Raw genomic sequence first — 27,796 nt, forward strand, 5'->3', positions numbered from 1 at the left:
AGAGGTGAAGAGAATCTCTTTAAGATGTGAGTGGAATTATATGTTCCCACCAAGAAACTGTCCAATTCTAACCTAGTCCTGTGGCTTATAGCTGGAATCATTAGTATTTTCACTGGAGAAGTGATAGACATCAATGTGGAAAATATTCAGTCATTTAAAAAAAATAGGTAGGAAACAAGAGGAGTAGGAAATAAACCGATGTTAAAGAATGAAATCATTCCATGTCTTTTTAGGAGACCCTGAAGCCATTCCAGTACTTGCCTAAAATAACCATTTCTGGGAACCAAGGCTCTCTCTACTTTATTTGTCAGATAAAAGATAAATTTGTCTGTGAAGTGATTTGCAAACTAACCCACTTTTTAAAAACCCTCTCATCGAGTACTTGATTCATTTGTTCAAAGGAGTCTTTTGATTCCTGCAGATGTGTGCAACAATACTTGTTGGCAGCATAGGGGCAGCTTATTGAATATTCAATGAAAGACCCCATTTCTTGGTCTTTTGGCCAATTCCCTTCCTTTCATCCAAGGTTGGGTCTTCCTCGGGCACTAAGAAATAAACTGATTCCTTGGCTATCTCCCTAGACAAGGACAAAGCAAACCTTTTAGACTCGGAGAAGCCAGTCCATCTGAATATATAGTATTGTGTGGACACTGGAATTCCATTGCCTTGGGACATAGGTCCGTGTTGACTCCAGATTCTTCCCAAGATCGCAGTTTAGGGGGAAAACCCAAACAAATTCCTATGGAGCCCTAGGCTGGTTCACTTCCTTTGCTGGGGGGGGGGGGGGGGGGCTTGGTGTAAGGAGGTCACCTCTGCGATTTTTGAATTTTCTCTGCTGTCCAGGGTTGCACTGGTTAGAGAATATTTAACGGGATTGTGAATGTTGAAAGGCTGGGACAAATATTGACCTAGGGGCACCACCACTTTGCCAGAAGGAGAGAAAAATAAGTCCTTTCTGTAATAAAGAGCTCTTTGGCTGAAATTCTTCCACTGTCCTTCATAATTTCTCCTCCAGTTGGGAGAAGGAAAACCTTTGGCAACGGCAGCTCCATGGTTACCGAGATAATGATGACCACGCTGATTTCCACAGGGACCTCCGGCTTCCGAGGAGTCGTTTTCCTTCTCCAGGGCCTTGGGATACTGAAGCTACGACCCTGCAGCTGATGGGAAGCAGAACCCGGGCGGGACCTTTAGGCTCCGGCTGGGACTGTATGAGAGACCCTTTCAGTTCTAGCAGCAGTCCACAGTTTGACGTCCCTCTCCAAGACCCCGCGTGTAGAGATCTGCTGAATGGGGTGCCCCTCCCCGCCCCCCGAAGGCACCGCTGATAGAAGACCCATAGGCTGCCTTCACGGCCCCCACCCCCTGCTGAGCTTGGCTCAGCGCGCCCCCTCCCCCAACTCGCGGGTCGGTCAGTCGGTCGGTCTTTCACCCTGCAAAGTTACGAAAGAGCGGCCCACCCCGGGGGTATAAAAGGGGCGGCGAGCCGGCGCCTCCGCTTGGCTCTGCAGTCGGCGGCAGCACCCCGGAGGCTCCGCCGGACGCCGGGACCTGAGGGAGTCTGTGTCCGGCCAGCCGGGCGCTCGCCTGGGGACCCGGGAGAGGAGGAGGAGGAGGAGGAGGAGGAGGGCAGCGGAGGAGCAGGCAGCCGCCGCCGCCGCCCCTTGCCCGTGCCCGCCAGGCCGGAGCGCAGGAGCGGGAGGATGCAGCGGGCCCCGGCCGTCCTGCTGCTGCTGCTGCTGGCGCTGGGCGCCTCCGGAGCGGAGCGCGACTGCCGCGTGGACAGCTTCCGAGTGATGGAAAACTTCGACAAGGCCCGAGTAGGTATCCGCACGGCCCCGCGCCCAGCCCGCCCGGGACCCCGCGCAGGGCCTGGCCGGGCTCAGCCGCCCCCCGTGCCCCCGCCCCTTCTCCTTTACAGTTCTCCGGGACCTGGTACGCCATGGCCAAGAAGGACCCCGAGGGGCTCTTCCTGCAGGACAACATCGTCACCACGTTCTCGGTGGAACCGGACACCGGCAAGATGAAGGCCACAGCCCGGGGCAGGGTCCGGCTCCTCAAGTGAGTGGCCGGGGTCCCGGCTCTGCGCGCCCGCGCACCTGGGGGGAGGGGGCGGCCAGGGGGCCGGGGGCTGCGGCGGCCCCGCACGATTGACCCTCCCTTTCTGGCCCCTTGGCAGTGACTGGAACGTGTGCGCGGATATGGTGGGCACTTTCACTGATACGGAGGACCCTGCCAAGTTCAAAATGAAGTACTGGGGGATGGCGTCCTTTCTGCAGAGAGGAAGTGAGTACTGGCGTGGTCTCACGGCCACGAGTCTGGGATCTGTGGGGCAAAAGCGTGTTTCCATCGAGTCACCTCGGTGCTCCGAGCAAAAGCTACATGTCACCTCTTGGGAGTGATGAACCCGAGAATAAAGTGGATGCGAAGCCTGAGAAGACTAATTGGCAGGGTCTATGGGGAGTGTGGTGGGGCCTTGGCGTTATTCAGACTGCTCCCAGGACCCTTGGTTCTACATCAAGGGAGTCCCAGATATCAGACCGTTGGACAGTGCGCTTCCTTCCAGTCCTCTATCTGGTTAAATAGGCACAAAGCACAGGTTTACCTTCTTATCTTGGAGAGTTCCATTCTAGTGTAGGGAATCTTCCAACGGTGTCTCGGCATAATGGCTATCATTGACTGTGCACTGAGTGAAATCTCCTAAATTCCATTGATGCTACCAGTTCCATGAGGTAGTTTTGTCATTTTACAGATGAAAAGGGAGGCTTTCTAATCCTCTCCTTTCCCCACTCCTTGCCTTCTCCATCCACTCAGTGATAAAAGGATAAGGGCTTCATGCTGGCACAGTTGCATTCTCTTGAATGTACTTTTCTAAATAGGCTGTTATCAGGGGCCCTTGAATTCGTGGGCTTTACTGAGTACTGAATGGAAAATCACCAACTCACAGGCTCCCAAGCTGGAGAGCATCGTAATGATCAGCTAGACCAAATAACGGGCTCGTTCCTTCATTCAGCGATACAGTGGATAGACCACTAGGTCTGCAGGTTGTTGTTCAGTCATGTTCAGCTTTTCACCACTACATTGTTTTCTTGGCAAAGATACCTGGAGTGATTTGCCATTTCCTTTCCCACCTTATTTTACAGATCGAGGCAGAGTTAGTAACTTTCTCAGGGTCACACGGTTTATAAGTGTCTGAAACAAGATTGAACCCAGGTCTTCCTGACTTCAGGCCCTGAACTTTATTCACCTACCCTAGGAGTCATGAAGACACAAGTTCAAACAGCCTCAGACACTTTCTAGCTGTGTGACCCTGGGAAAGTCACTTAACTTCTGCCTACCTCAGTTTCCTCAATAATAAAATGGGGATAATGGCATAAATGAGATAAACTTTGTTAACGCTAAGCATACAATAGGAGCTATGTAAATTCCCTTCTCTTCCCCAACTAATCTTTATTGAGCATTTAGTAGCTATTCATTAAGAGAGCGCATGATAGGGGCAGCTAGGTGGCGCAGTGTATAGAGCACCAGCCCTGGAGTCAGGAGTACCTGAGTTCAAATCCGACCTCAGACACTTAATAATTATCTAGCTGTGTGGCCTTGGGCAAGCCACTTAACCCCATTGCCTTGCAAAAAACCCGAGAGAGAGAGAGAATGATAATGATGTCAGAGGAGGTGAGTTCAAATCTCACTTCTGACATTTGGGCAAGACATTATGAATCTATTAAAAAAAAAGAATGGACTAGATAACCCTTGAGGTTCCTTCATGTTCTAGAAATGTGGTCATATGAGCCTATGTTTAGCAAACACCATTGCCCTAGATATCAGAACAAAAAAAAATGAACCAAAAATTGTTTGCTGACAAAGAATTTAGATATCAATAATAAGATATTATAAACATATACATAAATATAAAATAAATAATATCTCAAAACCATTGACCTCATTTTACAGGAGTCTTTGTGGACAATAACAGAGCCAGGTCCTATCTCCTAACACTATGTTCTTTCCATTTTCTCTCAGCTGCCATAAGATGTACATGGATCTTGAGGTCTTTGTGGTTGATTCAGTTCCTTCCCTCACTTTGCCCTTGAGAAAACTTCAGCCCCAAAGGGTTAAGTGATTTGTCCAAGATTACAAAGACTATGAAGGGCTAACAACATTACCAGCCCCCTGGTTTGTTCTTTCCACCATGCTCTTGTTTTGTCATTAAAGCTAAAAGAGAGAAGATGAGATGGATATCCCATACAAATGCCAAATTAGAGGAGGTGGGGGGTAATTTCAGCTATTTGAAGAGTAAGCTAGGTTGTAATACATCCCTCTGATCTATGATCCCGCTCTGTTGACAATTCTTGGACATTGTCCCCTTGGCTAAGTGGCATAATGGCTAGATCGGTAGGCCTGGAGTTGGTAAGATTTGAGTTCAAATTCAATCTCAGATACTTCCTAGTGTGTGGCCATGGGCAAGTCACTTAACTTCTGCCTGCCTCAGTTTCCTCAATTGAAAATGAGGATATTAACAATATTTACCTTGCAGGGTTGTTGTGAGGATCAAATAAGACAATATTTGCAAAGCACTTAATACATTGTTATATAAATTCCCAGCATCATTCTAAAATTCTAAAGCTACTTTCCAGAATAAATGTGTTTAGAACTTATTTTTTATAAATTATTATTTTGTAAGGTGGAAAAAGTGCTGACTTTAGAATTCAGAACCTGAGTTTGAATCCCAGCTTTGCCACTTACTCCCTGTGTGACCTTGAACTGTCCTCTTCACCTCTCCATACCTCAGTTTCTTTATCTGTAAATGGAGGGGATTGAATTAGCTGGCCCTTGGAGTCCCTTTCAGTTTTACATCTAGTATCCATTAATTTACCCATTAGGTGACTTCCTAAAAAGTTATGTGTTCTATGAAACTAGGTATATCAAATTTTATTACAGCAATGTTTTACATTTTTAAAAAGGAAATTAATTCCCACAGAGGAAAAGAAGTTTCATCCTAAACCTACTAAATAAAGCAGGAAAACTTTAACAATAATACATTTAAGGGAAAATTGAATTTTCTTAAAAACAATACTATTTCTAAAAATGAATCATGGCTACAAAACCTCAACTGAAATATGATTGAAATCAGAAATCATGGATGCATATTAATATAGAGAAAGTGATACAATCTAAATGACTTAATCATTAATTCCTTCTGATGTTAGGTAGTCATAGGAAATATTAAAAAATATTTGTTTATACATTTAAATATTTATATGCACATATATATAATTTAAACATTTATATATAAACATTTGTATATATAAATATACAAACATACATTCATGCATTTGTATATATGTAAAAACAGCTTTAAATACTGATTGTCAGAATTGGCAGGGGTCATAGAGCTCATCTTTTTAGCTCAATCTTATTATTTCATAAAGGAAGAAACCAAGGTCCAGAGAATTTTTTTTCACTATTTTTGATTAGTGATGTGACTTGTCCAAGACCACACAACTGATTGGTAACATATATAAGCACGAGGGTTCTTAAACTGAAGTTGGTAGACTTGTTTCTTTAAAAACATTTTGATAACCATTTCAATATAATTAGTTTCCTTTGTCATTCTACATATTTTATTTTATGGGTTTAAAAACATTATCCTTATTTACCAGACTGTCAAAAAGGTCCATGGAACAAAACAGTGAAGAAGCCATCTTAGGAGCATTTGAGTCATGGGATTTGAATCTTTTCTTGGCTCAAGTGGTTCCCCTATTTTCAAGCTGTCTGAGACCCCTTTCAGTTCCTGTAAACTTTTGTGTGTTCTTGTTCCCAACCCCATGCCTTTTATTTAGATTTGAATTGTCCCTCACATTTTTTTATCTACTTAGGAGAAAGAGTACTAAATTTAGGCTCAGAAAGGCCTGGATTTGAGGTACTAGCTTTGCCACCTTGGAGATGTCACTTAAATGAGCCTTAGTTTTCTCATCTGTAAAATAGCCATAAGGATACTTGCCCAGTTATGCCTCATAGGAGTTCTGTGAGGAGAAAATGAAATAAAATCTGTAAAATGCTTTGTAAACTGTAAAGTCCCATAAAAATGTATGGGACTTTTTTTAAAAAAATAGCTTATTCCTTGCTTCAAATTTATTTTCTCTTTAGCATTGTACAATGTTAATAACAGTGGATTTGGAGGACAGTTACCCTAGGTTTAAATTCTTGCTCTTATACTTGCTGTTTGACCTTTGGCAATTCAGGGCCTTTGACCTTTAGCTTATCATGGCCTCTGAGCTTTAGCTTATCAGGACCTCAATTTCTCCATCACCAAATTGGGGGAAGGGTGTTGTTGACTTAGATGATCTCTAAAGACTCCTTTCCTATCTAAATTCTTTGATTCCCAAGATATTTAAAGGGAGGGATATTTACATGCATGAAAGAATTCAAATGTTACTATTTAATAATAAAAATTCACTTTTTAAAAGTTGCAAAATGCCCCCTCCCCCAAAAAAATCCCCCACCATTTTGCATTTAAATAAGTTTCCTTTAATTGAATAACTGCCCTGACACCTTTCCCTATGAATTATATATATATATATATATGTATACATATATATATATATATATGTCCTATAAATGGAAAACAAAGAACTTCCCTCTGTTCCTGTCCCAAAAGCACCATATTCCTATTGAGTTGTGGCTAGAATTTGGGGTGATGGGGGAGGGGAGAGGCATAGAGAACTTCAGCCCTTCAAACATTCCAGCTTGGCTGATTTAGATAATTGAGTTCAAAGTATTTTCTTTGCCTCTTCTAATCTTAATACTTTTTATTTCTTACCAATTTTGTCCACATAGAGGATTCCAGAGTAAACCTGTTTGATAAATAAGGAAAAAATCTCAGTCACAATGTTTGTTGGATTAATGGGGAGGGGTGTTATTTTTAAGGTGAGGGGCAAGAGAATGGCGATCAGAGTAGGTTAACCAAATTGTGTATGTACCAGCTGATATCTTTCCTTTTTGGGTCCAAGGACTTCAGGCAACAGACTTCCCACCATCTCTAGGCCGGGGTGGGGAACCTCTCTGCATGGTGGCAGTAATGATTTGGCATTCCCAAGGCAACTGCAGACTGAACACAAAATTCAATAGATCAAGTAGCTTTTTAGAGGTGAATTGATTAAATATTTAACTAAATATAGGAGACAAATGATGTTATAATTATCCAAATTGTCCCTTGACAGAAAAAAGGTTCCCCACCCATGATCTAGACCTTATGTCATTCTACCATTTGGGAGTAAGCTCCCTGCATAGGGAAATATCATGTAGAATACTAGGATTAAGTACAGATGAGCATCATTAGTAAATGGAGTTCCAATGGATTTATGAAGGCCTGATCCTCCTTCAATATTAGTAAAGTTCTAGGTTTGATCTTTGTCAGTGAGCCATTGAAAACATCCTTACAAAGCTAAGACTTTGGCCAATAATTGTCACTGTGGTATTATTTCTTAACACTATCACTAGGGCATTAAACTGAAAAGAAAGGGTCTGAGGAAGAGATGAGAAATGACTCTCCCTCTTTTTCTTGGAGAAATGGGAAACAATGGATGCAGAGTGTTGCTTATAGTATCAGATATAGGAGCTGTGTGGATTGCTTTTTCTTAACTTTTTCTCTCTCATTTAGAGGATGGAGAGATAGCTTTGGATGGCCTGGATTAGAGTACCATTTTAAATATATACTATCTAGGAGACCCCAATCAAGTTAATTAATATTGTAATGCTCTAGATAATTATGACTGCAAATTGCAGAGAAAGTACTGAATTCCATTGGGTAGGGGAGGGAGTTCACAAATCCTATATCTATCTCCTTTCCTCATTTCAAGATAAGACTTCTTGGTTGGATAGATGGATGGGGTGATATATCTAGAAATGACTATATTGTAAAAACAAAAAGCATCAATAAAATTTTAATAAAAAAAGACTATGGGTAGGTGTAATGGGGGTAAATCTAAATACCCTCCTTCCTTTTAAAGACAAGAACAGGCATAAATTTGACATAACCAAAAAAGCTCAAGTAATTTTGGTTTCAGAATTTTGTATTCTCAGAGTTATTTGGGGAAATTCACAAGGCACAGATTTGCTGAGCTAGTCACTGCCTGGAGAGTTTATTTAAGTAAAATGTCAAAGAAGAATGATCTTTACCTTTATAGAAAAAAATCATGCTCATTTATGAATCATTTTAAGGAAACCTTAAGGGGAGAACAAAGGAGAATTCTCTATATGTCTTGGAGTCTATGAAGGCTTGAAAGGAAGTAGCACTTATTCTCGTGGTTTCTATTCTTGGCTCTGTGGTTTAAGAACTAGCTATGTGATCATAGACCAGTCATCTAACAGATGCCCACCAACTCTTCCATTAGTAAAATGAAGATAACTTTACCTAACATAAAGGTTTGGGATTTTGGTTTGGAGAAAGTATCAAAAACATTTATTAGATGCCCACCTATATGTCACTTTACAAGGCCCAGCCTTATAAAGTAGGGCCTTAGATCAAATTCTTTCCCCTTCCTTGGCTGGATTGGAAAAACAAAATGGTGGGTCTTGGAACTAGGCCTCAGCTCAGCCATGGGTTGCTTAATGGCAGTGATTAGGACAAGACCACAATTTATGTCTAGAAGATTGCTGTGGGAAACCTCTTGCTAAGACACGTTTGTTCCTAACGTTTGGTTCATAACCTTTGTCCTAGGTTACATGTACAAGTGCCTCAGGACAAAAATTAGGGCCCATCTATGAAGATAACTCCCAGATCTATATACCTAGTTCTTAATGGCTACCTTGAGCTTCAGTCTCTCTGCCTATTGGACATTTTAAGCTAGATGTGTCAGAGACATCTAAAATTCAACATATCCAAAACATAGCTTATTATCTTTCCCTCTATGCTCTCCTCTTCCTTCCCTTTCCTGTTCTATGCTTCAAGATTCTTTAAATATCTCATATTTGTAATGTTGGTATTATTCTTGACTCTTAATTTTTTCTCATCCCACATGTCCAATCCATTGCCAAAAGTTTACAGTTTTCAACTTCCACAGTATTTCTTGCATGTGACCTCTTCTCTATACTCTCACATCTACCATTTTATCTTAGGACCTCATTCTCTTTCATCTGTATTATTGCTAATTATTCATACTGCCTCAAGTCAATCCCAGATCTAGTCTTTCCTTCATATGGCCTCCAAAGTGATGTCAGTCCCTTACTCAAGTGATTCCAGGGTCTCCCTATTTCCTTGATTAATAAACCTACATGGACAAATTATTATGTAGAGTACTTTAGGATAAAGTTAGTTTATAAAGTCCCTTGTATTCTGGCCCCAACTATCATTCCAGGCTTATTGGACGTTATTCTCTATTCATATTCTGTGATCTAACCAAATTGGCCTCTCTGCCCCTCATATGTGACCCACCATCTCAGGACTCTTATGCTTGACCAACCATCTCTCATCCCTGGAATGTATTTTCTCCTTAGCTCTATCTTGAAGAATTACTCTTTTTTTCAAGATACAGCTCAACTTAACCCCATTTGCCTTGCAAAAACCTAAAAAAAAAAAGATACAGCTCAAATATCATCTTCTACATGAAGATTCTCCTGATCCCCAACTAACACCCTCACTCTCCCTTTAACTATTTTGTAATTATAGCTATTTGTCTCCCCTCTTAGAATGTAAGATCTTTTAGAGTATAGATTAATTCTTTCCTTGTGTTCCTAGTAACTGATACAGAGTTTGGCACTCTCCATGGTAATGACGTCTAAAGAATTCCTGGAAAGTCTAACTATCTCTGGGTAAATCTAGCCAGTACAAAGCATGAGATTCAGGAGTGTGGTACCCTGTTCCACTCCTCAAAGAAGAGCAGGAGATAACAGTCTTTCTGTATCATCTTACATATCAGAGTACGGAGTTTATCAATTGTTAATATACTTTGTTGGAGGCAAGGTGGTGTGGTGGAGAGAGCACCAGGCCTGGAGTCAGGAAGATCTGAATTCAGATTCAGCCTCAGACACTTACTAGCTCTGTGACTGGAAAATTCACTTCACTTCTATTTGCCTTAGTTTCTCATTTATAAAAATAGAGACACATTGGAGTAGGAAATGACAAATCACTCCAGTATCTTTGCCAAAAATAACTCCAAATGGGGTCACAAATAAGACAGAACCAACTGAACAATAACAACAACGTAATGGAATCAAGCCTCAATTATCCACAGATTTACCCAGAGATAGTTAGATTTTCCAGCCATGTCATTCATTATCTATGGCAGATCCTGTTTGTAAGTTTTTATTGACATCATCACCTACTCTTCTTTGTTCTGAGATAACACTTTGATCATATTGACTTGTGTTTATTGCTTACATTTAATTGTGCTATAATTGAGCTCCTTAGCTTAAAAAGTATGAGGCCTAGAGAAAGGTAAACTCTACTAAGCTTGGTAATTCACATCTTTTGAGGGAAGATGCTCTTAGAGTCCTGTAGCCAGAGATAGAAGGAATCTTGAGATCATCTAGCCCCAGTAACTTGTTCAGGGTCACACAGATAGGTAGCAGAGGGGAGATTCAAACCCACTTTCTTTAATTGGGAGAAGTTGGGCCTTTGGGTACAAAATGGTGCTCTTTCCATTCTCATCAGTTCTCAACTTCATGTGACTAAGTCTGAAATGATCCTATAGAAGTAGGAGGTTGTAAATAAGGTCATTTAGTATGAATTTTTTAATTTGAAATACTGTGAATTCCTGAACGATTTTAGTATTAAATTATAAATACTGTACCATCTTAAACTGCCTTTATTCCATCTCATGTTCTCCTAATAAACCTACTGTTACTAGCTTTGTTTCCTGGACAATCAAGCTGAGTGAGGCACCTACCTGAGTTAAGGGGGGGAAAGTCAATAATATATCTTACAATTATATTGTAATTAGTTATTTTATACTTCCCTTTTTGACTGACATATTTACATTAGGCAAAGCCTTCTAGCTAATAGCGACATTATATATCAACATTGGCTCACTTATAGGAATTACAAGGCAACATATAATAAACTGAAAATGGAAGATAGCGTTATTCTTAGAACCAATTATTAGGTTCATAGATAATCACTGAAGAAAAATGAAATTATTCTTTGTTCTTTTAAATGAAGCAAAATAAGGTCATTTCCAGATTTTTTTCAGTTCTTTTTTTGTTTTGTTTTTTTGCAAGGCAATAGGGGTTAAGTGACTTGCCCAAGGTCACATAACTAGGTAAGTGTCTGAAGACAGATTTGAACTCAGGTTCTACTGACTCCAGGGCTGATGTTCAATCAACTATGCCACTAGCTGTCTCTTTTTTTAATTCTATAAAATTATCTGAACTTTTCTTGGTCTTGGGCTTCTGAGCTAAATGAACCAAATCCTATTCAGAGTCTCCTAAGCCAAGTTTGTGTGCATCTGGAGAAAACTGCTGTTGAGTACTGTTCAGCCCCAAGTATTATCTTCTTAACTTCACTGTCAAACTATGTCCCTCACAAGTATTTGACATCTTTATTTATGTGATCCTAGATGATGACCACTGGATTGTGGACACTGACTATGATACCTACGCTCTTCAGTACTCCTGCCGCCTCAGAAACCTTGATGGCACCTGTGCTGACAGCTACTCTTTTGTGTTTTCTCGGGATCCTCATGGTTTACCCCTACGTGCTCAGAGAGTGATTAGGCAAAGGCAAGAAGAACTTTGCTTAGGGAAGCAGTACCGGATGATAGTTCATGATGGTAAGTGCTTTTCCAATTCCCTCTGGGTACATCTAATCAGTAGCTGATGAGCTTCAAGAGTGTGGTACTGCATTTATCTTGATGAATTATGATGAGTCTTGAATTTTCTGATAGGCAATGAGTTGGTGGTGAATCTTGTAGAAGTAAAAAGTTAAAAAGTGAGTTAAAAAATGTTAAAAAGCCCTAAAAATCCAAATCTTAATTTAAGGTTTGAGTTCACTGTTATTTTATCTTCTCTATTACTCTATCCTTGGAGGGGCTCATGGACTGGAAGGATAACAATACAACCAACTGAAAAATGAAAAAAATCAAATATCTCACATACCACTGAATTATCAAGGATCACATTCTTGTGGAAAATCTGGAAGAGATATCCTCCAATACTTGCCTTAGGAGAGGCTGCCATTCACAAAATAGGTCTTCAGGATGAATGAGAAGTTGTTGGTTCTGACTAAATGGCCTAGGATCCATTCCAACTCTAAAATTCTCTGAGCAACTAATGCTATCTGAGTACCAGGAAGATATAACTGTCATATTTTATGCAAAAGGCAAAAGACTGAAAAAATATTTATATAGTTGCTGCCATAAAGAGGTTCAAATGTGAACATTTCAGATAATCTTTATTTTTTTTCCCTATGAGCCCAAACAATAGTTTGTATTTTTTCTTCTAAATAATAAGTTGATTTAATTCTTTGCCTTTTTGGGGGGGAGGCATACACTAATCCAATCACAGACCTCTTGAAGACTTTTGAGAGAGGAGATACCATTTGGGTTTTGCATGTTCAATACCAAACACAGTGTCTTGTGTAGTAAGCACTTGATAAGACTTGTTAAATTGCAATCCTAGCACACCTCATAGAGAATACTTCTAGTAGAAGGCTGCTCGGCTTTCCTTGGCCAAACTTTTCTTAGCATGCATCCCAAGGAAAATGCAGCATCCCAGTCCTCTAGCCTGCATAGTGCAAGTCATCCAACTGTTGGTCATATGGAGATACATGAAGAAGATGTAGATCTGGAGAAGTGATAAGGGAGAGGAGACATGTTCAAGATTGATCAAATCTTGGTCATCAAATGTAGGTATACTTGGTCATGGGACAAGAGGGCCCTCTTTGACTCTGGAGGAATAAGTACAGATAATTCTTTCTAGAAGTTGGTTGTGAAGGGAAAAAGAGTTAGATGAATCTCTAAAGTGATACCTTGAGGGAATAGCAGGGATGAATAAAAGCTATTTAAGATTGGGGGAGAACTGACAAATGCAAAGATGCATAAGCTCAAAGGGACAGGGACTGGATCTGTGATTTCACTGGTATAGAGAGATCTTGGGTGACTCTCTGCCAATTCAGGTGAGGATCATCTCTACAATTTATTATTTTAGAGATTTGTCTAGGATACAATGACTTGAACTGAGGAGCCATAAAGCCAAGTTTTCTTAGCTCCAAGGCCAGCTCTCTAACCACCATGCTGCTTCCCAATAGAAATTCAGAGAGAAAATGAACTTAGGGAGCCCATAATGCCCTCTCCATCTCCCCACAGGCAGGCAAAAAATAGTAGAGGATTTGGACAGATTTGAGTGACAGAGTTACCTGTGGCTACCAAGAGAAGATTTTAAGATTGATATCAAGACTGTCTGTATTGGCCACAGATTCCTGGAACCTTGACCAATAATCCCATGTTACCATTTGGGTGACCATTTGAAAATTATGTGAATTTTTCAGTTTTCATCCAAGATGGTTTTTGTTTTGTTTTGTTTTGCTTTCATCATGTAGACAAATGGCTCTCAAACTATTTTTTGTTTTTGGTACAATATTATTTCCTTGCCCAGAGGAACTGTAATGTATTGGAACTGGGAGGTTCATGCAGGGTCCATGCAATTTTTTGTTTAAGTTCCATACAGTTCCCTAAATCTTTAGCCTAAACTTCTTACATTGCAGGGTGCCACAACATACCCTTTGAAAGGAACTGATAGAGAAAGATCAAAATCAAGATTAGAGGACATCATTTATTAGGTAATTAATTCATAATGTCACCTATCTCTAAGTATTAACTTTGTGGTTTTTTTTTTTTATTTCAGGCTACTGTGGCTAATAGAAATCCCAAGTAATGGAAACTCATTTTGTCTCACCGTGAATGTAGAGTTTCATTTAAAAACTTCAGAAAAACCCTCATTTAACCTTCAGATTTATTTATCTGAGTTGCCTAGTTTGTCTCTGAAAAATAGAGAAATCCTTACCAAACAAATGAAGAAATGCATGCTAGTTGTAATAAAATGTTCATGTGTACTATCCATTTCTTTGAAAAAATATTAACAATAAAGGTCTCAAACTGTGATAAATGTAATCTTCCATTTATTCTTGTCTTGTTTTTTGTTAATATCCAAATTAGAATACTTGGTTTCAATTTATACAAGCATAGTATAAAGAATATTGTTTGATTCATGTAAAGAAATTCTTAAGTTTTAAATTTTCTCAGCTGGAGACCCCATGTATGCCCCTCAAGAATTCTCAAGTCCCATACAAAATCACAGGTGAAGAGGGTTAATGGTTAACACAAATTTTAAGCCTGCTATAGAGTACTGGGCTTTGTTTTGGAAAACATGGTCTTCAAATCTACCTCCACTAGGCAAGTTAATCAACCTCCATGAGCCTATTTCTTTACTAGTAAAATGAGGGAGATGGAATAATCCTCCAACTAATTCTTACACATTTCTGAAAACAGGGTTTTCCTGTAATTAAGCAGGTGATCCTTCATAGGAGGCTCTATGCCTCTGCCTAACTGGGAAGGTTGACCCCCTTAGTCTATGGCAAGGCCATTGTAGTTGAATGGTAGAGCTCACTTACTCCCCCTCCCCTTTCAAGGTTTGGAGATTTAGAGTTGGAAGAAGTAATCTAGCTCACTTTACTCATTTTATAGTTGTGGAAACTGAACCCTAGGAGGTTTGGAGCTCAAGGTCACCAGTGCTACCAGAGTTGGGTTTTGAACTCTTGACCCTATAATCACTTCAATCTCCATTCTCTATAAGTGATAAATTTCCTTGCTTGTCTGTATTATTCATGTAAACTCAGTGTCCCCACTGAAAGTTATAATGTGTTCATTTACTTAGCACTGGTTTGAAAGTAGGAGTTAACAGACTAGATTAGGGTTGGGGAGGAAATGGTGCCTTTTTTTGTATATGGGTGAGGGTGTATTCCATCCTTCCCTTGCTTTTTGTAATGATGACCAACAAAGGATGTTGAAGATGAATTTCAGTCGTCTGAAGAAGCGTATGCTAAGGTGCTCGCTTAGTGCTTTACTCATAGTAGAGGTTCCCATGACTTTAGGCAGATAAGCCTCCATATTTGTCCTTCATTTTCAAAGAAGACCAAGAAATCAGGGAGGTGATGCCATGACAAGCACATAAATTCTCCTTCATCTAGGTCCGGTGGCCAGATATGACTCAGGATGACTGGAGATTGGTCCTAGATGTAAGCCAATTAAGATTAAGACCAAGGTCATAGATCTAGTAAATGGCAAGTGCCCAAGACAAGATTTGAACTTCTGTTCTCCTGAATCCCAGGCCACTGCTCTATCCACTGAAAGTCTTACCTAAATAAAATTTCTGAGAAGCTGTGGAAGGATGCTGAAAGAACAACAAATGAGAAATATACCCAGAGATGACTTAGTGGTCATCATCTGTCCACTTCACTCCTTTTCTGAAAAGAGGAAATCTCTGGGACAATCTGCAGGGTTTGCATTTATTTCAATTTCTTTATCATTATGTTCTAAAAGATACTATCTGATCTTCTTCACCTAGACATGCCAGATCACAAAAGGAAATGTTTAAGGCTTTTCACAAAATCATTTTAATTTATATTCAACTACACTTGTTCAAAAATTCTAACCCTTTTGTCATAAAGTTTCATGCCCACAATGACTTGTGTAGTAGACCTTATTTTGTTATAAGTCTGTTATGAGGAAAATCAATTAGGAAAATTCCTGGGGAAAAGAGAAAGGGTGGGACCAAAGTGACATCATGGTGTCCTGGGCTGGCATCTCAAATGGCTGTGAAATGAAAACACCTAGGAATGTCTAAGATTCAGATGTATCTCATGTCTAGAACTTGGCTTTCTGGAGGCAGCCTCTAATGAACTGAATCTAATTATTTCACATGTTCTCACTCCATAACCTTTGCCCTCCCTTTCCCTTGAGGAAGTTCATGAAACTCTTGAGAAAACTGGAGATATTCCAAGGTAACCACTGGACTAGGAGGATACAGAATGGTTGTCATGGAAAGAAGACCACTGATGTACATTACAAGCTTAGCACAACCAGGAAGTATTATCTTGTTGAGTTTAAAGTTGATAAAAATTGGAGAAATTAGGCATAAATTATAGTTTTATATACACATCACATTTTGACAAACAATCTTAATTTTAGTGCTCCAGGCAAATCATAAATTTAGAAGAAAATGTGATGGATCTTTTTGTAAAGCAAAGAATATTTTGTTATGGTAAGTAAGCACCAACTTCCATATAAGCATTTCTGTAAAAAAAAATCAACTTTCATATAGCAAACTTTCTTAAAGGAGGTAACACCTGTAATGAGGGTCCTAGAAATTCATCACAAGAAAAATCTTGCCTAACACATGCTCAACAGTGAAACCAACCCCATTCTAGTATAAACTACAGTTGAGCAATATGCACAAGGGGAGAAAAAGTCCATAACCCCCTCGTTCAGTGAACTCCTCAAGTAGTGACCACAGACAAGTCATTTCTTCTCACAGAAGTGTCTGTAGCAAAGCCATTCTTCTCAGGAATCGATGAGCAGGAGAAAAGTACTTTCCACCACTCCTTCTGAAAGTGGGAGGCACTGTACAGAATGGGGTTGACTGCCGAGTTGGCAAATGTAAACACTACAATCCAGAAGAACAACGATGGCCATATCACCAGATCCTGTTGAAAGTTCTGGATCAAGATCAAGAAGATGGTGATGATGATGGGGCTCCACATGATGAAAAATGAGACCATGAGCACCAGAAGAGTCCGAAAGAGTTTGTAATCCTGTTGGGAGACTCGAATATGGCGGTCTTCTGAGTAGGCCAGGTTGACATTTAACCTTTTTCTGGAAGCTTTGGTAATCTGCAACATGGAAACAAAGTATCAGGTGATACTGACTGATAACTGAAGCATTTTTATAGTAAGAAATAGACCCAAAGAGTTCTGAAAATCGTATTGTCTATGTCCTAAGAAGCATGGCTTTCTTAGGGAAGCCTAGGAAAATGTTCTATATAGCTGTCAGACTTGTGGAAAAGTCTTGAGAAAACTAGACTCAAGATAACCCTAAGGCAAAAAACTAAAATGTCACTAGGGAATGTTTAACCAAATAAATAAAAGTACAATACAATATTGATAATGTTAAGCTGTGGTTTTCTAAGTCACCATGCAGGGCTGGCAGGGATTTCTCTCTGAAACCTGACCCACCTGCTTTATATCATCAATTAATAATGTTTCTTATAGGGAAAGAGAAAGGGGAGAAAGAAAAAAGTAAAGAGAAAGAAAAAAAAAGAAAGAGAAGGAAAGGAAAGAAAGGAGTCCAAATTAGAAATAGAAGACAGGGTTGATTTAGTGAAAAAGAAAAAAAAGGAAAGGTGAGTAGGGTCATGATAGAAGATAGTCATCAGCTTATTTCTATTAAATAACAAAGTAAACTGTATTAGAAGGGTTCAGAACAGCATAGTACAATGATAGGTATTGTGCAATGGACCTGAATTCAAATCCTGTCTCCACTACTGACTACCTATGTGACACTGGCCAATCAATCAATCTTCCTAGGCCTTTTGTTTTCTTCTCTGTAAAATGAGGACATGAGTCTAGAAGACTTCAAAGGTCCCCTCTAGCTCTGTTCTGGCAATGGTCAGTGAAGTGCATTACATCACATCATTTCATGAGATTTCTCTCACTAAAGGGGAATAAGTGAGAACACGTAATTCAGAGAAGTATGAAAAGATATGTATGAACTGGTAGGGAGTGGAATAAGCAGAACCAGAAGAATGATACACAGGACTACAACACACTACATGAAAAACTGATAATGGTTCAGGAGAAAAGATGAATAAATGAAACAAATGAAACAAAAAATATAAAAAAACCTCAAAATGAAATAAAGCTCTTTCCTCTCTAATCCCAGAGGCAGAAAAGAGAAAAACAGACAGAGAGAGAGAGAGAGAGAGAAGAGAAGAGAAGAGAAGAGAAGAGAAGAGAAGAGAAGAGAAGAGAAAGAGAAGAGAAGAGAAAGAGATAGAGACAACATGAAGGGAGGAAGAGAAAATGAGTGTGTGAGTATGTGTGTGTGTGTATGTGTGTATGTGAGAGAGAGAGATGTGCATATTATGTTGCCTAATTTTTTCATATTCCTTTGAGTCTTAATAATAATAATAGTAATAGCTATCATTCATATAGAGCTTTCTGGTTACAAAACATTTTAAATATCATCCCAAGAATACCATGGCTTATACAAGAATTAACTTAATTTACAAATTTACAAATAAGGGAACAATGCTCTGAAAGATGTTGCTTAGTTCACAAACTATTAAGAGGTAGATCTTGAGTCTTAAAACCCAAGCCTTCTACCTCCATGTTCAGAATTATCTTTCTCCTCTATACTATGGTTCTTCTTGATATATAATCAATAAGACTGCAAGGTGTATTGAGTTCCTGAAAGGTACAGGCATTCATAACATAGATCACAATGGTTGATAAATACTATACAACCTACCATAATATCTCACTTGGAATATTCTAACTGGTCTTCACATATTTGATGAGCTGGTATGTAGAAGAGGGAACATTTGCCTGCTTGACCCCCAAGGACACAACAAGGACCATCAGGGGAAGTTATAAGGAGGTAGATTTTGGCATTAGAAGGAACAATCTCCTACCAATCAAATCTACCCAAAAGTAAAATGGGCTGCCTTAAAAGTGATAACAGTAACAATATAAGCTGGGGTGGTCCTTTAAAAAGGCAAGGCAACAAGTTTGCTTCCTGGGATATAAAAGGCCAAGATCAGGAGAAGTTGCAGTTAGAAATTTCCTCTTGCTATCCTCGTGGGAATGCTTTCCTGGATTTCTGTTGTGTTGATACTTCAGGGAAAGCTACATATTATTTTAACTTTATATATTTTTAGAGTTTTGTATGTTCTTTTAACTTGTAAACTGGTAAAAGATTGTTCTTTAATAGGATTCTATGGTCCATAAGGACTTATTTTAAAATCTTGAACTCGAGTGATTGGGCTAATCTAATTTAAGCTTGGCCTTCCATATTTGGGAAGTAGTAAGTTCTCCATATACAGAGAGGTCTGCAGGTAGAGGTCAGATGACCATTTGGAAAGGATGTGGTAAATACAGTGTAGGGAGAAACAGAGCCAGCATGGAGAGCCCAGGCTCTGGATTCAAGAGTTCAAATATGACCACTGATATTTATTACCTCTATGACCCTATACACATTATTCAGTCTTCCTCCCCAGATTTTGGTTTCCTCATTGCAAAATAAGGTATTGGACTAGATAGCCTCTGAGGTCCCTTCTGGCTCTCTGGTCCTGTGATCCTAGTCCATTCCCAGTAATTTGTAAAAGAAAAACACACATTACCTGTAAGATTTTGGAGTAACTGATCACAATAACCATTCCTGGGACTAAAAAGTTCAAAATCGCAAACAACACATCCCAAGACACTTCTCCTTCGATGCTGGGCCAGACCAATGTACATATCTGAACTTCCTATTGAGAAAGAACAAGGGGAAATTTCTGGATTAACTTTTTGCTCTTACCCCAATAAAAGGTGGTAACTTGCAAATAATTTTCTTCTGGTCTTTATAATGAACAATGTAACAGGGTTTAGAAGTGTCTTAGAGATCTCAGAAGGAAAATGAGATGTGGGAGCATCCCCTGAGAAGATGGTGAAATATAGAAGCTGGTAACACCTGTAAGTTTTATTCAATACCTAGAAAAATTTCACAAATAAAGGGATGGTTGGTGTACCTTTGGAAAGGGAAGCAATGTGTTTTATATCACTGTCCCCTTTGATTTTGTCAAAGCATCATCCAACTTTCCCCTTTCCCTCTTTTGGCCCATGCAGCCTGAATCTGCTTATTTAGGATTGCATCCTCAAGGCTGGAGTCTATTAAACTCAGATTATAGCCTGGGATGCCAACACCTCCCATACGAACTTCCTTATATTCCCTTGATTCCATATCCACTCTATTTAAATCATCTGCCTTCCCAAAGGAAGGCCATTGAGGTAGGGATATCTCTACAACCTTTGTCATCCTGAGAGTTAGAGAAGATGAGACATTCCTCTCTTTTCCCCAATGAATTTGACTTACCACTCCTTGAGGGGGAAATGAGGTGACTGAACCTCAATAAAAGATTTTTCCCCCCTCCCTCAGTAGATCCCTGCCACCAGGCATAAGACAAGCCTGAATACCCCTTCCATAGCCTGAAAAAATTATATCTCTGAGCTACCACTCTCATCTATATGTTACCTCATCCTCCTGTATCTTTGCCCCTTTAAAAGCTCATCACCTCCTTAATTAAGTTACTGTCTCCCTTTGTGAGACCAGTCTGCTCCTGAGGGGCATGATCTCCAAATAGCTGCCTTCACTTGAATTGGGGGGACAAGAAGAAAGGGAAGCATTAAGTATCAGTATAATTTATAGGATGGCAGGCAGATTGATTTAGAGCTGGAAAGGATCTCCAAGGTTATCCTCACCAATATTAAAGGACTTCATTCATTTGAAAATCTTTGGAAACATGAAAATGTTACATAAATGTCAGTTATGTTGATGACAAGTGGGTCACTCAACCTTGATTTCATTTCCTTTTTTAAGGGTCACTATATCAGAAGGCTACTTAAGATTCGATATACCAAGACTGTAGGAAGGCATTTGACAGACTCCAATACCAACCTGGCTGTTGAGATTTAAAGATGTGGGGGAAACATAACAGTCAGATGGATTTGAAACTGGTTGAAAAGTGCTTAAGGTGTTACTAACTATTGGGATGCTAGACCAGATCCTTGACAGGCTAGAACTACAATATGAACTCTAAAAAGATGAAATCTAATAGAAATAAATGTGAAGTCCTACACTTGGGTCAGCAATAGTCAACTACAGAAGTACAAGATTAAGGAAGGCATGACTATAGGGGTTCATATTTCAGAATGTGCTGGAGTTTTATTGGACTGCATCAGTGATGGTATTTTTTTAGCTTAGCCTTTCAATCATTTTCAATTGTGTCCAACTCTTTGTGATCCCACTTGAAGTTTCCTTAGCAAAAGTACTGAAGTCACTAATTATTTTCTTCCCCAATTTATTTTACAGATCAAGAGCTCAGTTCAGTAAACAGAGTTAAGTAACTTGCCCATGGTTGTGCAGCCAGTAAGTATCTGAGGATAGATTTGAATTCAGATCCTCCTGATCAAGGGTCAGCACTATAGCTGATACACCACCAAGCTACTCAAAATGGGAGCTTTAAAGACTTAAGGCAATCCTGGGTGGCATCAATTAGTGTCTGGAATGACAGATGTGACAATTTTGGTATACTCTACTATGGTCAGACCATATCTGTTGTGTTGTGTCCAGATCTGAGCTTATCATACTAGGAAGGGCATTAATGAACAGAAATGTGTCCAGAGGAAGACAATCAAGGATCAGGCCATATTTAGGATTGGTTAAAGGAAACAGGTACATTGAACCTACAAAGGACGAAACTTGATTTAGATAGAAGGGTTTTCTTAGTGATGAAATTGTATTTGTTCTATGTATTTCCAGGGAACACGATGTAAATGGTAGAAAGGCAGACATAAGATTGATTTAAGTGTCATGGAGGAAGTTGATCTGATAACTGTTTTCCCCCAATTCAGGTGATATGATCTCAGAAAGTATTGGACCAATAAGGAGTTCTTCAGATCTTTAAGTGTGAAGAAGTTCCCATAATAAGGAGACAGAATGGGGGTTTGTGAGTCAATGGTCTAGCAAAAGGTTTAACCACTTTCTTAATGGTCCTTAAAAAAGCAAAGTCACACCTGTTAAGGGAAAAAAGATAACCTTGGGGAGGAATGTGACTCTAAGAAGAGAGCTGGTTATGGATTTAAGAAAGAATAGTGAGGAATTGAATTGAAGAAAGGAAGCCCAGATGATCAATCTGCTTACTGGAGATAGTATACTCTGGGGGAGTGGAATGGGGAGAAAGATCACTGAACTCTACAATGCCTTAGCCCTAAACTGCTTTAGCATTATGCATTCCTCCATATAAGTACATGTTTTTGTCCACTCTTTCCACTGATGTGCCATGAATTTGAGGAAGAGTGTTTTCCCCAGGTTTATTTTGTAGCTACTGTTCTTATGATATCATCTCAGTAAATGCCTTTGCTTTGAGCTAATTGTGTCTATAAGCTGACTATTAAAGGGAAGTATATTGGCAGGGGCTCATGAGTTATAATTTTAGAAGTCTAGACCCCAAAATTGAACTTGGAGGAGCAGTCACCTCCTTCTGATCAACCTGAAACATGTAAGTATCCTCAAAGAACTGTCATATGAAACACTTTATATGAATAGGCTCCCATAAAAAGTAGTCAATTTTGCCTCAACAGAAGTTGACATATAAAGGATAGATGATCACTTCATGGAAATATTGTAGAAGAGATCTCTGTTCATGTTTACAATTCTTTCTGAAGTTAGGGTTTTCTGAATGAGAGTAGGAGCTTTCAAATAGATCTATATCTAAACATATAGATATATTGTATACTATGTTTATGTTCATGTATACACATATATGAATGTATATAAATACTTATCACTGGGCTAGAACAGTGGGCTGAAACTAACAACATGAAAGTTATTAAGAATAAATGGTGGGGGGAGGCTAGGTGGCACAGTAGATAGAGCATCAGCCTTGGAGTCAGGAGTACTTGGGTTCAAATCCGACCTCAGACACTTAATAATTACCTAGCCATGTTGCCTTAGGCAAGCCACTTAACCCCATTGCCTTGAAAAATCTAAAAAAAAAAGAATAAATGAAAGGGGGTGGCTAGGTGGCATAGTGGATAGAGTACCACCCTTGCAGTCAGGAAGACCCGAGTTCAAATGTGGCCTCAGACACTTAATAATTGCCTAGCTGTGTGGCCTTGGGCAAGCTACTTAACTCCATTGCCTTGCAAAAAAAATAAATTAAAAAAAAAAGAATAAATGAAAGACCTAGATTTCAGGCTCAACAAATCAATTGAATAAATACAGTGTGGGGTGTGGAAAGATCCTGTCTCAACAGGAACTAGGGCTAGAGGCAAGAACTGGGAGTAGTTTGTGATCTGCATACCCCGTAAGTCAACAGTGTGATGGCTTCCTGAAAAAAAAAATCAATATAGCCTTAGTTTACATTGATAGGGGAGGAATACTGTGTCAGAAAAAGGAAAGGGTCACCCCACCACCACCCCAGCTCAGCTGATGTCCTGCCCTGGTCAGGCCACATTTGAAACACCTTTTTTTCAGTTCTGGGCAAGTCATGGTAAGACAACCACTGACAACTACAAGGAGACAAAGAGGATGTTGGGCCTCTAGAAGAAAGAAGACATGAACACCATCTTTGGATATCTGAAGGGAAGCAGATAAGTATAGTAAGTAGACAGAATACTGATCTTGGAGTCAGGAAGACCAGTCTTGGACTCTAACAAGCTATGTGACTCCCAGGCAAGTTAACTAATCTCTTTAAGGCTCAGTTTCTCCATCTTTAAGTAGTATGACATTAACAGCATCTCCATCAAAGGCTTGTTTTGCACGTCAAATGAGCTAATGTAGATAAATTGCTTTGCAAACCTTACTCTATCGATATCATTTTCTAGATGAGGGAGCAGATTTATTCCGTCTGGCTCTGAAGGTCAAAACCAAGACAATCTGTTAGACATATTTTTAGCTCTATCACAGTTAAGAACTTCTTAATAAGTTTAGAGCTGTGAAAAAAAGTGAAATGGACTCCCTATCCCTGGAGGTGTCACAGCTGAGCCTCCACTACCCATAAAGAATGCTTTAGAAGGGATTCCTGCATCTGGCAGAAGTTGGTCAGACAAAAATGACCTGTTAGGTCATTCTAAAATCCTTATATGAGTCTATGGCTTAACTTCCTCATGACTGGAATAAATATATTTAGAGCAAAGTTATGTGTGTTAGGTTTTTTTTCCCTTACTAAGTTTAAATGGCACACATAAATTATTGATATTATTTTTAGAGATCAATTTAAGCCAAAAAAAAATCCCTCAATAACATGGACATGTAGAAAAAGCAAAAGAATAAACAGGAGATTTGGGTCCTAAATCTGATCCATAACTACTCCTTGACTCTGTTTCCTCATCTGAAAAATGGGAAGTTAGACTAGAAATTTACCCAGGTGCCTGAACTTATTTTTAAAACTATTTTGATAACTGTATTTCAACATAACTAGTTTCTCTTGTAATCCCACATATTTAATTTATGCCTTTAAAAACATAATTGTGAAAAAGGGTTCACTAGACTGCCAACAGGGATCATGACACAGAAAAAGGTTAAAAAAGCTCTGGTCTAGATGATCTGTTGGGTTCACTCTATTTCTGAAATATTAAAATTTCTCTAATTTGTATTATTATAAGGAGAATCACAATTCCTACATGTAAATAGAAGTAGGATTTGATGTAATTCTCCTTATAATAATGACAATTACTAAAATTTCTCTAATTTTCATTATTAAGAGAATCTCTTTTATTTTAAGAAGAATTCCAACTAAAATTTTCCTAGTTCTCCTTATTAGAAGAAATTGTTGTGATTTTCCTTATAGCAATGACAACTGAGGAAATTTTAGTAATTCTCACAAATATCATGAGACCCATTTGAGGTCTGAGTTTTGTCCTACCAAGGAACTTTCATGACTCAGAGAGAGTGAGGCAGACCACTTTGGGCAACTTTGCCTCACTGTAATTCAATTCACTCACAAGTCAAGACATTAGCCTTGATGTCTCTGATCCTCTTTGAAAATGAGAGATGATAAACACCAATCAGAGATCCATTTAAAAAAAGATGTGAGATGATTTTTCACAGAGTCAGAGAGTTAACAGTGTCTGAGAGAGATACTTGAACTCAGGTCTTCCTGAGTCCAAGTTCAGCACTCTATCCACAGAAGCATCTAGCTGCCTTAGAAAGGTGAAGGGTAGGATATGAATCCAGTTCCTCCCTCAAAGTTGAGCACCCCATCTACTTTACTTATGAACAAAGGGAATCTGAAAAAAAATCCCATGTGAAAAGTGTGCTACAGGAAAGATAGGAAGATTACTCAACTGCCCTTGATTTTTACAGATGAGTACACTGAGGCCCAGGAGATGTGGCATGGCCATGGATGATAGGGAATGAACTTTAATTCAAACCGTAATATGGACAATAAAGAAGAAATTGATGTAGGATTCTAATATGCATCTTCCAAACACTGCCCTTCCCAACCACATCCCACTTTTATCTTCATGTTTGACGATGAAAAGAAAAGCAGAAATTCCTCTCTGACCCTTCCCTTCTTCCTTTTGTCCTCTTCTCCTTTTCCCAGAACCCTTCTTCCTCTCCCTTCAAAGACAGGGAAAAGGCAGGTGTAGCGGGAAGTGAATGTGTTCCAAAAGGTGGGGAAGCCAGGAGCTGATGCTCAGCAGGCGGCTGATAGTAAGAGAGGAATTAGAACAGAAAGATGTGGGATTCACCATGCTATAAACTACAGGGATCCTGGAGAATCTGGCATTCAAATCCCGTTCTGATACGCCCTAGCCTCAAGGGCTCTGAGCTTCAGGTTGTTCATCAGTAAAATAGGATTCACCAACCACCAGAACCGTCCCCACCACAGCAGAGCCGTCCTGCAAGGTAGGGAGGGACTGTTTTCAGTTTTGATCTTTCCCACTCTAAAGCCTAACTTTTGGGTAGAGCTGGCCCACAGGAAGCACTTAATAAGCGCTTGCTGAATTGGATGGCAAACTTGAAAGGTGATGGAAATATCAGGTGTTTCTATTGTCTTCACAGAGAAGGAGCAGGTGAGATCACTATGGCAGCAGCTGAGCTCTGGCTTCGAGAGGAAAGAGAAGAATTGAGCCAACACATTTCAGCTTTACATCTACCCCAACACAATGCTCTGTACACAGGAGAGGCTTAATAAATATTTGGCGAATGAACGAATGTTCGAAAACCCGGTTACCCAGGTGCTGAGGATTACAAACATGTGTCTAAAGTTAAAAGTTTAAAAAAAAGCTGAAAATCCCTTACTATTTTTAGAACTGTTCCTTAAAGATAAGAGAGATTGCTGTAAATCTTAAAATGTTACTTCTCTTTTATTTCCTTGACCCACTGGAAGGAAAAGGGGGTGGAGGACGGGACTAAGAAACAACAGAAAAAGGAGCGAGTTTAGACATTTTCGGAATCAATTTGATTTGACGCTGCATTTGATGCGGCTACTCTTTCAAACAGGGACCCAGAATAACACTAGTTAACGCGAGCAGGAGCTGCTTCAAGGTTCGTTCACAAGCGGAGGTGGGTGATCCGCGTCTATACACGGTGGGGGGGGGGGGGGCGTTAAATGGTTCTTTGAATGACCTTCGAAGCGAGGGGAGGGGAGCCACCAAGAAAACAATTCGTTTTCATTCATCGTTTCGGAACGCGAGTCATTCTTCATTCTGGCTGCTAGCATGGAAGCTGTGAACAAATGCGCCCGAGCTGCATGCGGGCTTAGAGGGGAGTGCTGCACCTCCTAGCTCCTTAGGCTATTCGCTGTAAAAAGAAGGTTTTCATAGTTGTATTTCAGGAATGGGGAACATCGGCCCAAGGCTGTCACCGGGCACAGTTCTCCCGGCCGCCCCTCCGGAGGTCCCGGCTCTGAGCTCTACCAGCACAGAAGCTTCGCAGGCCCCGGGGTGCCAGAGGCGCACCGAGGGAGGGAGGAGGGGTCCTGCCCGCCGCCGGGCTCCTGGCAGGCCCCGGGGTGCCAGAGGCGCACCGAGGGAGGGAGGAGGGGTCCTGCCCGCCGCCGGGCTCCTGGCAGGCCCCGGGGTGCCAGAGGCGCACCGAGGGAGGGAGGAGGGGTCCTGCCCGCCGCCGGGCTCCTGGCAGGCCCCGGGGTGCCAGAGGCGCACCGAGGGAGGGAGGAGGGGTCCTGCCCGCCGCCGGGCTCCTGGCAGGCCCCGGGGTGCCAGAGGCGCACCGAGGGAGGGAGGAGGGGTCCTGCCCGCCGCCGGGCTCCTGGCAGGCCCCGGGGTGCCAGAGCCGCACCGAGGGAGGGAGGAGGGGTCCTGCCCGCCGCTGCCCGGCCGCAAGGAAGGAGGAGGGGGCGCGGCCCCGCGGCGCTCACCTGGTCGCGGCCGTCCGGCCGCTGGCGGCGCACGGAGAAGAAGAGGCCGAGCGGCAGCGAGGACAGGGCGGCGTAGAGCCAGAGGCCGGCCAGCAGCGCGGCGCGGCCGCGGGGCCCCGGGCCCTGCGCCGCGCTCTGCAGGCGCACGATGCTCACCACGCGCTCCAGGCTGAGGGCGGCCAGCGACAGCATGGTGACGCTGCCGCTCAGGCTCATCACGTAGACGAGCAGGTGGCAGGCCGGCTCGCCCAGCGGCCACTCGTCGGCCCAGCGCGCGGCCAGCACCGGCGGCACGGCCGTGATGAAGAGCAGGTCGGCGCCGAAGAGGTTGAGCACCAGGCAGGCCGTGGTGCCGCGGCGCCGCTGGCGGGCCAGCAGCCGGATGGCGCCCACGTTGGCCGCCAGGGACGCCGCGAACACCAGCGCCAGCGCCGCCGTCTCCACGGCGCTCAGGGCCAGCCGCCGCTCCCCGCTGAGCTCCGAGAAGAAGGGGAAGAAGGTGCGGTTGGCCGCGGGCGGCGGCATCGCGCCCCGAGACGTCCGTCCGGCCGCCGGCCGAGCCCGGCAGGAATGAGGAAGGGGGCGGGCCCGACATCGCCCCTCCTGCGGGCTCCCGGGGCCCCGGGGCCGGGACGAGGAAGTGCCTGGCGGGGCCGGGAGG

General features: G+C 41.3%; 2 protein-coding genes across 2 annotated transcripts; one reads left to right on the forward strand and one right to left on the reverse strand.

Annotated features, from left to right (window-relative positions):
* Window positions 1-1,688: 1,688 nt before the first annotated feature.
* On the forward strand, window positions 1,689-14,100 carry RBP4 (retinol binding protein 4). Its single transcript, XM_074233344.1, has 5 exons — window positions 1,689-1,820; window positions 1,922-2,061; window positions 2,180-2,286; window positions 11,556-11,768; window positions 13,840-14,100. Exons 1-5 carry the CDS (start codon window positions 1,704-1,706, stop codon window positions 13,851-13,853), a joined length of 591 nt encoding a protein of 196 aa, XP_074089445.1. The 5' UTR covers window positions 1,689-1,703; the 3' UTR covers window positions 13,854-14,100.
* Window positions 13,904-27,796, reverse strand: FFAR4 (free fatty acid receptor 4). Its single transcript, XM_074233343.1, has 3 exons — window positions 27,136-27,796; window positions 19,390-19,518; window positions 13,904-16,882 (listed from the first exon to the last, which is right to left on the reverse strand). Exons 1-3 carry the CDS (start codon window positions 27,658-27,660, stop codon window positions 16,490-16,492), a joined length of 1,047 nt encoding a protein of 348 aa, XP_074089444.1. The 5' UTR covers window positions 27,661-27,796; the 3' UTR covers window positions 13,904-16,489.

Source organism: Macrotis lagotis, chromosome 4 (assembly GCF_037893015.1).
Source record: "Macrotis lagotis isolate mMagLag1 chromosome 4, bilby.v1.9.chrom.fasta, whole genome shotgun sequence".
Taxonomy (NCBI): domain Eukaryota; kingdom Metazoa; phylum Chordata; class Mammalia; order Peramelemorphia; family Peramelidae; genus Macrotis; species Macrotis lagotis.